The sequence below is a fragment of the Nestor notabilis genome, unplaced genomic scaffold, assembly GCF_000696875.1.
Source record: "Nestor notabilis isolate BGI_N333 unplaced genomic scaffold, ASM69687v1 scaffold3625, whole genome shotgun sequence".
Lineage (NCBI taxonomy): Eukaryota > Metazoa > Chordata > Aves > Psittaciformes > Psittacidae > Nestor > Nestor notabilis.
The window spans coordinates 296-12,577 of record NW_009927694.1 but is presented as its reverse complement, the minus strand read 5'-3'; the positions used below and the strand labels follow the sequence as shown (position 1 = coordinate 12,577).

General features: G+C 36.2%; 1 protein-coding gene across 1 annotated transcript in view; it reads right to left on the bottom strand.

Moving 5' to 3' along the window:
* The window catches only part of UCHL3 (ubiquitin carboxyl-terminal esterase L3 (ubiquitin thiolesterase)), a 44,504-nt gene that overhangs the window by 31,933 nt on the left and 289 nt on the right, over positions 1–12,282 (bottom strand). The window contains exons 2-3 of the mRNA XM_010014150.1: positions 12,145–12,156; positions 544–672 (exon numbers count right to left, since the gene is read on the bottom strand). Coding sequence (XP_010012452.1) covers positions 544–672; positions 12,145–12,156 — 141 coding nt within the window. The remainder of the gene's footprint in view (positions 1–543; positions 673–12,144; positions 12,157–12,282) is intronic.

Genomic DNA, 12,282 nt, shown 5'->3' with positions numbered 1-12,282 from the left:
ATAGAGGAAGAAGGGAGGGGAGAATTCTCTTTTGTCTTAGAAATAAGCCCCATGTGTCCAAGAAGCAAAAGTCACATTGGTAATGATGACTGAACTGAAAGTGAATTGAAGTTTGGTCAGTGCAACAGCACAAAACCTCAAAACACAGTTGCATTTGATATAGGTAGGTACATCCTACTTCTTACTTTGCCCATGCTATTGTAGCTTTCTGCTTAAAGTAGACGAACTGAGCCATCTCACAGTGCATATTTAGCAAAAAATCATCTTTAATTGACTGTAATAGAAATATGTGAAGCATATTTTTCTGTGCTTCTGTATCAGCTTTTCCCATTCCAACTTGAAAAGAAATTGGAAACATACACGCAAGATTATCAAAAGAAGGTTCTGAAGGAAGCATTTTGTTGTTTTTAATTAAGAAGTCTCTTGAATAAGGTTTGAGTCTCATCTTGATTCTATTATGACACCAAAAGTACAAGATTTGAACTGTTCATGTCCATTTCATTTACAACAAAAGTGATTAGCTGATTATAAATAAACATTTACCTTTTCTGTTATTGGAAAGAGAAGTAGCACTGCACAGACAGGTCTTGGCACCATACTAAGCAGCTCTGGTTCCATACCATAAACATCTACAAATTGCCAGTCAGGATGTATACCTAACTGTTTGAGAAACTGGAAAAGAAAAAAACCCAGAATAATATTAAATAAGTACCCTCATATACATATCTTTTTAAAAGCATAATGGAGTATTTATAATATGAAATACACTGCAACAACCCATACTTTCCAAAATTTAAGGAGAATAAACAAGGTTCAAGTTTTAACAAAAAAACCTAAATAAATGGTAGTGCTAAAAAAGACACAAAATCCCCATGTTTTACTTATAAATGCTAGGTTTCAGCAACTCAAAAAAATTATAATCTTCTCTGGCCTTCTGAGCAGAGAGACACTAGATACATAGTTTAGTAGGTGTACCTTTTCAGGTGTATTTTTAAATCAAAATAAAAAAAAAAAAAAAAGAAAAAGAAATCCTTTCAAACTGTGATAGTAACATATTTTGAAGTAGACAAAGGTTAAGTGCCAGACAATGATCATGAATCTTCAAATAATTCTCTCTTGCCTCTTTAGAACTTCTTGAATGGCATCTAAGCCAAAAGCTTTCTGATTCTGTTTCCTATACACTACAGCTATGCCTACAAAGATACCATAGAGGGACTCTTCACCAGGGATTGTAGCAATAGGACAAGGGGCAATGGCTTCAAACTTAAACAGGGGAAGTTCGGGTTAGATATAAGGAAAAAATTCTTTACTGTGAGGGTGGTGAGGCACTGGAATGGGCTGCCCAAGGAAGTTGTGAATGCTCCATCCCTGGCAGTGCTCAAGGCCAGGCTGGACAGAGCCATGGGTGACCTTTGATCTAGCGCAAGGTGTCCCTGCCCATGCCAGGGTAGGTGGAACTAGATGACCTTAAGGTCCTTTCCAACCCAAACCAGTCTATGGATTTTACCTAACATTAAGCCACTTAAGAAAAAACAGAGAAACTGTAGTACCTAACAAGCTTTGACAAACTTAGCCTAGAATTGGGTGCTCACTTTTTAGTTATTCTTCTTTTACTCCAAGAAGATTTATTAATTCTTCAACTGTTGTTGTGGTACATCAATATGCGGTCTAAAATATTTTGAAACGTTTGTGTTATCAGAGTCTAGAACCACCTATCTGAATTTACAAGCTATTGTTATTACACACACACTGACCACTCATAATTGTAAGAAAATGCTAACTGTACACTGTGGCATACACAAATCCTATTTTGAAACACTACTTCTACTGGTGAAACTTAAAGATGTGGGAACCCTGTGTATTGTCCAAAAGTTAACATTTTACAACTTCCTATATTTCTGCTGGGAAGAACACATAGGAAATCTATAGAAAAATCTTATTCAGTCACCCGAGGCTCTCAAGTTTAAAATAAGGAAAGTCTGCTGATAAACAGCTACAAATTCAAATGACAGGAAAAAAATCATGCACCAAGTAATATTCTTCTACCCTCTCTAGTGGAAAATCAATGAACTCCTAAAGCACTTCTTCAGCCAGCTCTTAACAAAAGTTAACTCCACAGTTCCTAATAGTAATTCTGTAGAAGACCAGAGAAATTTGCCCATTATATTTCTTAGTGGTGAAAGATTACTTTAAAAGCTTCATCATACTTCCTGCCAAATGCTTTTTGAGGAAATCTATTTATTGATACATTTGCAGTAAAGATACTTAAGAATCATGTAAGATAAGCCTAAATGAAAGGCATAGATGACTCTTTCTTCTTTCCATAATCCACCTAGTGAGCAGGTTTGCACATCCACATAACAGTTACGCCATGTTTGAGTAGATGTATACCTACACAGATGTAACTGTAAGAAATACTCAACAGGAATACTTTCTTAACACACAACATGGAGAACATACAAAAAAATACAAGTGTGTCTAACGTGACATTCTTTCAAATACCAATTTCAGCTTGTTCTGGGCAAAAGGCAAGGTAGTTGTCTTTTAAGAGACACAGGCGAGGGGCTGACTCTCAATATTTAGAGATATAAAGGAGACAATTTCTACAGAAATTGTAACAGCTTTGAAGTACAGTAAGAAGATTCATTCAAAAGATTATGTGATACACCAAGCTCTTTTGGTTCCGTACCACATTTAAGTATTGCCAAGATTGGAAGAAGGCCAAATTATTATCTTTTAATGAAAATGAGGAAAAGGGAAACTCTTAAGTATTTACTAGCTGATGAAACATAAGACAGTATATTTTTAACTCCTAACCCTCTAGGTTGTGGATTACTACACTGTGAGAAACAAAAAACAAAAAACAAAAAAAAAAAAAAAAATCCTGAAGGGGAAGGGAGTACCTGTATGGATGAATTAAAATATTAATTATACTTCTAGTACTTTTTCTTATGAAGCCAATTACTTCCGATCATTTTTATTGCTGTTATTCAAAACTGAGGGAAAATAATGGCAACTAAAAAAAGAAAAAAACATTATTTTGCAAGAATACATGAAATAAGGGTATAAAACCCCAACAAAATAAAAGCAACACTCACCTAGAAAAAGACCCCATAACCACAAGAGGCAATGCTACAAGGATCACACTCATCTACCAGAAAAATAAGTGATTTAAGCTTTCCTGACCTGTTCTACATCACTAGGGAAAAAATAAACAAACAACCAAGCAAAACAAACAAACAAACCCCACAAACTCCCTAAACCCAAGAATAGCTACTCAAACTTCTGAATTAGATATTCAACTTAACTAAACCACCACAGATATAGGGTGCCTTTCATTTCTCAAAGTACCACACTGCTAGAAACTTCACAATCTAAGAAATTAAAAACTTTGGTATGTGAGATTGATGACTTGAAGCAATGGAACATAAAGAGCACAGGTTTAGTATGACAGACAGTAACCCTAACACACAGGGAGCCTAACAATAGTAGGCTTAGTAGTTTGTTAGGGTTTTTTTAATGATAATTCTGGAATCATCATTTTAAAAAAATTATAAACCAAAAAACTAAGGAGAGACACAAAACAGGCAAAGAAGAAATCTGTGTATCAAGAGGGTTTCATTCAGGCCTGGGGAAAAAAATGAGAGAGATCCTTCAGAAAATTTAGCAAGTAGATGATAAAAACTGGCAGCAATAAGCCTCTCTGTAAAACAGACTGACAGATGGGTAGCAGATGAATATAGACGCCAGGATGGGAAGAACCCTTGAAACAAATATCTGGAATTTATTTATAATCTGGAGACGTGCAAAGAGGAAAAAAAAAAAAAAAACAAACAAAAAGACCCAAACCCCAAGCTCAATCAATGACACAGACAGATAAGTAATATTTTGCAACCGTGTTCTGAATGGATAAAAGCAAGGCAAGGCTGTATTTAGCAAGGTCAGGGAGAAGAAATTTTGTGGGAATAAAAACAAGTTGTTAGGAACCAGGGAAAGTTGCTTAAAGGGACAAAAACCCATATTAGATGTGACACAGGAAGTTCAGAAAAGAGATGTCACAAGCAACAGCTGTAATTTTAGCAAGTTACACAAATACCTTCGCAATAACTAAATTAAACCTCCTTTTTTTCCTCCTTCAATCTTTTTCTAGCTCTTTGCTAGGGCAGGCAAAGATGTTGGTACAAAAAAGAGCCAGTTATGCACCATGAGGTGAAGCAACCCCTTCCCCACTGAAAAAAGCACTCCTGTTTTAGGACAGCAGGCAGTTCTGTATGCTTTTTGGATACTGTCATTCATAGGGAGGGACCTCTGCTGCTTTGCATTCCAGTTATTTACAATTACCCACTGATTTTGTTTTACAGATACCTGCTGGACAGAGCAGTTAGGGTACTTTACACTGTATTTGAGGGCTCACTTGCTTTCAGTTGATTACTTAGCTTACTGACACTTCATACTCAGTAAACGTAAAATAGTCGCTTTGTATTTCTCTAGCTCTGCACATGTGTTAGATTTTCAGTTACTGCTTATCACATTGCTGCCTATTCTTAATGTATATGTCTTTGAACATTTACCTTAGAAAGAAAAAAAAAAAAAAAAAAAAAGACACTTGGCTACATCACAGCAGTCTTACAGGGCTGCAGGAAGAAAAGCAGCAGCAGCAAACACCACCACACATCTGTATCTAACTCATTAACTTTTGCAGAACTTGGTTTTTACTGATTGTTGTCATATTTTCAGTTGTCTTTTCTTCTATTAAAATACCTTTCTGAAAACGACTTCTTGTTTTTTCACCAGTACAGCTAACCGTTACACACAAAGTCACTTTTGGAAATTACTTTATATACGCACCCCTTCTCTGCACTGGTCATGAACTTCTCCTTCCTGCTCCCCAGTACTCCAGAAGGCCCTTCCTTCTCACCTGATTACTACTGTTTTCAACTAGGTAAGGGAGAGTGCAGAGAAGATAGAAACAGACTCATCTCAGCAGTGCACAGTAGAACAATAGAACAATAAGAAACAATGGACAGAGGTTGGAACATGGGAAATTCGAACCTGATAAGGAAAGTATTTAAAAATAAATTTAAAAAATAATGATCATGGTCAACTAGCACAGGTTTGGCCAGGAGGCTGTGGAGTCTCATCCTTTCAGGAACTCAGGACTGGACAAGTTTCCGAGCAACCTGTTTTCAACAGAACATGGCTGGACTAACAGAATTCTGGAGGTCTCTTCCAACCTACCTGATTCTATTCTAAATCTCCACAAACTGTAAATCTGTATGTCTAAATGTTAGTTAGTGGAAAAACATTACAATAAGCATATTTAAGCTATCTATGAAAACTACGCTGTTTCCATTTTCAGTACGACTACTTTAACCTACCATTAGGCACTGAAAGAAGCAGAGAGTGGTTATCTTTAAAATATGATTCTATTCTGATGCACACTGCCTACCTTTAAGGTTCATGAAATTTATTTAATTAAACAAAAAATTCATACCTACTTACTTATTTTTAAATGAGCCTCAAAAGTAGAATGGAAACTCAGAAAGGCAACCTAGCAACATCTTGACCTGGGGGACTTGCTTCAGCAGTTTAAAATAGTATTTCTGCAAACTGTTACACCGTCAGAAGGAAGATTTGATTTATGGGGTTGATGGAGATGTGGAAGGGGTAAGTGGGGTAAGAAGTATGAATGTGATCTATTTTAACAGAAAACTTCTGAGGTAGTTTGTAAGTAGAAGTAAAACGCACAATTTAAATATTGTCTAAAGCAGCAATGCTCTTTTCTACTTCGTCACCCGCATGTTAAAAACAAAGTAAGGACAAACACTGAAACAAAATGGCCTTTGAAATTTAGGTGCAATTAAAGTTGGATGGCATTCACAAGTATTTCAAGAATGACACATTCTAAATACCAAAGCATTATAGTCAAGACTGAGTTTTCCACATTTTACTTTGGTACTTGTACACCAGTTGGAACCACGAAAACATAAAACTGGCAAAACGTGCAAACAGTTCCAGACACTCAGATGCAAAAGTCAAAGAGCTTTTGTGGGAAGGACCAACTGTTGTAATCCTCTTCTAAATGCAAACCAAGATACCAACAGAGTCTGTATTTTATTGTACTTGTGCTCAGTGGATTAGAGCACCACTGTATCACAGCAAAACCACAGTTAAGACTTTCTTCTGCAAAAACAAAATATACTTACAGCTTTAGAAACTGGAGGGACTACATCTAAATAAGCCAATTAAGATGATCAATATTTTGTGTTTCACTAAAGCACAAGATTTTCTGGCATTTTGTTAAATTGAAGCTTATTTTTTCCCTAGAAAGCAGTAAGACACTGCATAAGATATATCTGATGAAATTATCACCAAGAAAAAAAATACAACAGAAAAACATTTACATTACAATTTATACAAATCCACAAACAGATGGTTGTATCCATCCCTTTAAGTACCCACTTCTTATTAATCTATATTACAACTATAACTGCACAATAATTTGCTTTTAATTCTTTACACATAATTTCTAGATCCATATTACAAAACCCGTTTGTTTCAGAAGTGAAATCCCTTTATTGTTTGGGCATTGTAAGGATACATTTCTTAATTCTTTGATTATTTCACTCATGGATTTAAAATAAAGAGATCATCTTTCAGTACATTTTAGAGAAGGCATTTTTCAGACCATTAAATCAAAATTACTCATGGGACAAGATAGCAGCAGCTGTAGAAACTTTGTTCTATATAGCAGATCAAAAAGCATACTAGAAGCAAGTAACATGGCTTTAAATTACATAAGGTGCATTATTCTTCTTTTATTAACTATTCCTCACTTAGAGTGGCTGCAACATGGTCTTGCTCAAACAAGAGATGCTCATAATAAACTTAATTTGGAAATTCAAGATTTATTACAAACTCTTTAATATCCTCAAGCACTATATTTCAGGACCTCATAATAAAGTTGACCTCATAATAAATGAAGGAGGACAAAAGAAACGACTTTCAACTTCATTTAAAAAAAATGTGAGAAATCTTACACTCACAAAACTCTTATCCTTCCAGTAGTGTTAGTTTCTTCAGCGTGTCTAGAAGAGCAACACTGACTTACTGTTAGTACTCCTTATCTTCATGAGAGGTATATATATTCTTAACATATCCGTCAAGCAGTTTCAAAACTTAATCTTAGTATGCCCAGGCACTGGAGATATAGATAGATATATATATTCTGAACCCAGTCAGTAATGCAAAGCACACAGAAAGCTAGGCTAACCATCTGAGCCAGCTTCCTCAAAAACTGCCCCAGTGAGAGAGAGCTTCAGAATGCTCCAAATAAGCATGATGCCTGTGAACGCTCCAGAGTCCTGACATGCAGCTACTGAGCCACTGGTTCAAAACAGGACACCACATTATGCTGTGAAAAACACTTACACACTTGTTTCTATGACTTAAACAATTATTCATACTGGATATGAGCCAAATCAATCTACTCTTCGAAATATTATGTCATACGTATTATTTCTACAGTGTACTAAAATAACTGGATTCTACCAATTTGCTGGTCCTTTAAGATAAAGAACACAAACAGGGAACAGCATCTTCAGTGCAACAAGGTAACCTACCACATGAACCATTAACACTTGTTTTCCAATCAGTAGTACCCCATTCACTTAAGCAGCATTTGAGATAGTGTTTCCTTGTTACAATTTTTAGTTTATGTCATTGAAACAGAAATAAGAAACTGAGCAAAAAAAGAGCATAATAAAAGGACAGAAGTGGCAAGTTCAAGCAGAGGAATTAAATACATGGTTTTCTTACCTTTCAATTACTGAGGATCCATACAAAGACTGATCTAAGTCAGTCATTTAACTATTCATATAAATAATGCTCTAAACCCAAAAACAAGTTATAGTTTTCTCTTTGCAACAGATCTACCTACCTAAACTCAGTAAGAGGTCTGGACAGCCTGAGATATTTTAAACTACAAGCAGCCAGTCAATAAGTGATCTCATAGTGGATGTCTAAAATCCCTTTGTATTTGTCCTTGTGCTTATTCTTTGCTATGCTGTGCCACAGCCTCAACACTTCCCCTTTGTTGGCTCTGTGGAAGGCTTTCTGATATATTCTCTTTACAGAAAGAGACAAACTGAGTCCTGGTCTTACACTTTCTGAGGCTACACTTGTAACAACAGGCTGTTTTCCAAGCATACACGCTATCTCTGCTGCTTCCACTCTGCTTAGAACACAATAGTTAAGCTTCACTCCCCCACCCCCAACTAAGAAAATAAGCAAGCTTAGCTGAGCATTTTCAGAAGGACATCTCCGTTTCTTCATATTCAACATCCTTCCACTCCAACTCAGTAGCTCATCTAGGAGTACTACAACCCAAAGCATTTCAGGAATTGTGGGAACTGCCTTTTCAATGATGCTGATGAGCAGGGTTTTCTTTTTGGGAAAGTTGTGTAATAGTGTTGCAGAGTTCATAAAATGGAAAGACCATTTAGGAAAAGCGAAGTTTGTTTCCTTGAGATACTTAACTAATCTCTCTATCTGCCTGACAGCATTAAGAATGTGTTCCCAACTGGGCGAAAACTGACTGCATCCATATCCAGTTTCTGCCATTCGTTCTATGTTTTGTGATCTTTACTGCTCCTGTGACTTTAAAGTCACAGCTGTCAGGGGCATCCATGGACTAAAATTAATTTCTTTCTGTAGCTAACTCTCAGTACCTGAATGGCTTCAAACAAACAAACAAATAAAAATAGTAGGCTCAAAGGTGTGAAAATGCTGGGAGGCAACTAAGAACCAGCAAGTAAGCCCTACATGGCAAGAGAAACCCAAGCCACAGTCTACTATGTACTTTAACTCTGAACTACCTGAAGCCAGTGCTTGAGCTTCATAATCCAATGCAGTCAATTACTCCTTTCTGGATATTACAAAGGCATGAGTTGAAATTGTACCTTAGCTAGGAAATAAGGATATTTCTTAGAACACGAAGAAAGGTAAGAAAGAATGAAAAAAGGTGGAAGATCAAGAAAGATACCAACCAATACCACTTTTCTGTTTATCTGTGCTTGCTAGGGAATCAGTCATGGGTTGCAAGATAGACTGAAGTGATTATCATGATGAAGAACAATCAGCTTATGTCTCATCTTTTAACTCCAAAAATTTGTATGCAATCTGACTTTCTTTTCCATGGTAGAAGAACTTGAGAACAAGGTAAGCAGCCAAACATCACCAGTGAACAGTCAAAACACGTTTTCTTATTTTCTCTCTCCCATTAGCAAGGAAAGTCTCATAAGAGATTGAGGAAGAAGAGTAGCACTGGTCATGTAACCCCACCCCAGCAGAAGGTCAAAGAGAAGAAACCATTCTCTGTCATCACTGTACACAAAGTAGAGCTTTTTAACTGCTGAATCATCAAATCTTTCAGTATCAGCGGTGGACTAACAATTCATTCTGTAAGACTGCAGAAGTGGAAGGAAGAAAAAAAAATGTGACAAATTAGCACTGTGTAGTACATTTAGCTACACTGACTTCTCTGTTAAAAACATCACTACAAATACGTGGCTACAGTATTCGGAGTGAGTCACTGCCATTGGAAATCTTTAATGCTAAGAAAGAACATTCCTTTTTATCCTCACCAGTTTCTGAACCTTTAAATAATTCTAACACATATGCATAAAGAAAGGCCCAATATACACTAAGGATATCGAAATTCCTAGACCTGTATTATAACATAAATACTTTCAGACAGAGAAAAACTTTTAAGGTATTTTGCAAAGATTTTACATACCTTATAACTGGAAAAACACCAGTTCTTCTCCATTATCACCTGAATTTCTACCATAAAGGTTGAAAGAGTCTAAAATTTACAACATACATTTCAAAACTAGAGAGCACACAGTACGGTAAGAACATAGGAAAAGCAAAAGACCATGCATTTAGTATATTTCCTTTCTACTTACTATTAAATAATGGAATCAAATTATTAGTAAAAAAAAAACAAAATAGGCTAAGCATTTGTTAAATCACAATGACAGTTCTTGTTAGAACCTAATACTTAAAATCTACCCATCTTACAGGTGCATGGAATTTTGGGGGATTTAGGAGTTCACTACCACACCTACCAGTAACAGTAACACTTAACAGAAGTAGTATATCCTAATACTCAAGTTAGACAAATAAAATACAATTAAAGAATAGAAAAAACCCAACATGAAACACATAGCAAGATGCCTGTGTAAAGGGATACATGCATTAAACTACTACTGGACACATATATTGTAGATGTTAGGGGCACAACACTCTGGGGCTTTTTTCCCCCCAAAGAATTCTATGTATTTTACAGAGCACAGCACAGAGTACCACAAAAAAGTCTGTCCTTGCAATTAACTCCACAAGACTTTTTAAAAACGCTTCTGCAACTTCATCTGAATCTTAATTACTATTATGGTTGTTTTAAACAGGATATGAATAACTAGTGACTAACAGCCCTGTTGTTAGTTTACCACTGTACTGATGAGATTAAAAGAACAATGACTAAATAATGCAAGATGTATTCATATTCAACATTGACTACACCCCCTTCTTTTTAAACATACACCTCTCAGTCTAAATAATGACAACAACCACTGCTTGTTAAGACTGGCAAAATACATGGCAGAAGGAAGTTCAACTGGTCTAAAGTGGCCTTTTCCTTGTGAAGTAAAAGTTCCTATAATCCATGATCAACCACAACTGACAGATACCATCCATCATCAGTGCAAAGCCAATGGGCAGAAGAGAGATTCTGACCACAGAACTGTTCATTTAACATTATTCTAGGATTTTCTCCATACAACATAAACCTGTAGGGATACAAGATAACTCAGATTTAAAAAGTCAGTCACTAGTTTTTCCATCTCAGTTTTACTTTGCAGACGACTGGACTTCATTAGGACCATAATGAACTCATCTCAACATCTGGAATGTGAGAAGAAGTTGGAGAATTTGAAATTCTAGTAGTGTTTATTCACATTTTCTTTCTTCTAAACTGATATATAGCCTCTGAATTTCAAAAATTAAATTTAAAAAAAACAACACCTAAACCATGAGGAAATCATAGCAAACATTCAAGGAAAGCTCCCAGAAATGGTTGTCAATTTTAACTCAGAACTGGGATTAGAAACTTCTCAAATTGCTCTACTGCAGCAATACTGTAAAAACTATAATATTATAGGAAACTATGAAGCCAAGTACAAAAATGACCCAGTATCAAAAAAAACCTTCACCCTCCTGCAGACTCAGTCAGCATATTACAGCAACAACAAAAAACATTACATTCTTCGCACAAAGAAATTTTCTAATTTGCAAAATATTTCAAAAACATAATTTTAAGAACGTCATCTTACTACTGGAAGCTTCAGAGTCTTTTGGCTTAAACACCATTCTTAACATTATCAGCAGGCCTGCTGGGACCAACACCTGAACCCCAATGCTTGTTAAAGATAGTTACGATTATCACTGAGAACGTGAGGCAGGGTTGAAGCATGTGTGATTTCCTTTCAGCTAGCATTTTTTCAGTACTTACACTATCCTGTGGACTAGAACAAGCTTCCTTTCTCTAATGTGGATTCTACTATGTTAACAAATACAGCAACAACAAATCATGCAGATATTGTCATGAACAGGTGGCAAAGTGCCAATATAATAACATGACATTATTTTTTATGGTCAGCCAAAAAAAAAAAAAAAAAAAGAGATTGTGACACAATGACGTAAGTATATCCATACAAGTGTGCAAAGCCATCACATACAGGTCCAGAACTGGCACACATTATATACATACATATATAATACATTTTAATAATTCATTAATTAATTGAAACCCACCCTGAAACACAGAGATTACATTAATAGCCAGACCACAACTATTCTCTTTTTCTTTACTTTCTTTTTTCTTTCATATATTATCTTTACATGACACCATATGTAGCCAGAGGAATCAGAAGTCCAATACTAGAAGACTGAACGCGGACACCGGCACGGCAGGAAGGGGTTACTCTCATTGGAGAAGCAGGAGCCTTTACTACATGAAAACGAAACGAGATGGGCCTAAAGCTGCGGAGAGACTAAAGATTACCGTAAATAAAAGCTACTTACCTGATTCGTGACCTAAAAAGCAAGCAGAAAACAGAGGGGAGTTAAGACCCCGACTACATCCGCGGGCTAAGACCTTCTCCACTCCTTGCCACCACCAACCACCCCTCACCCCGCGATGCTGAGCGCGGAGCGGCCCCA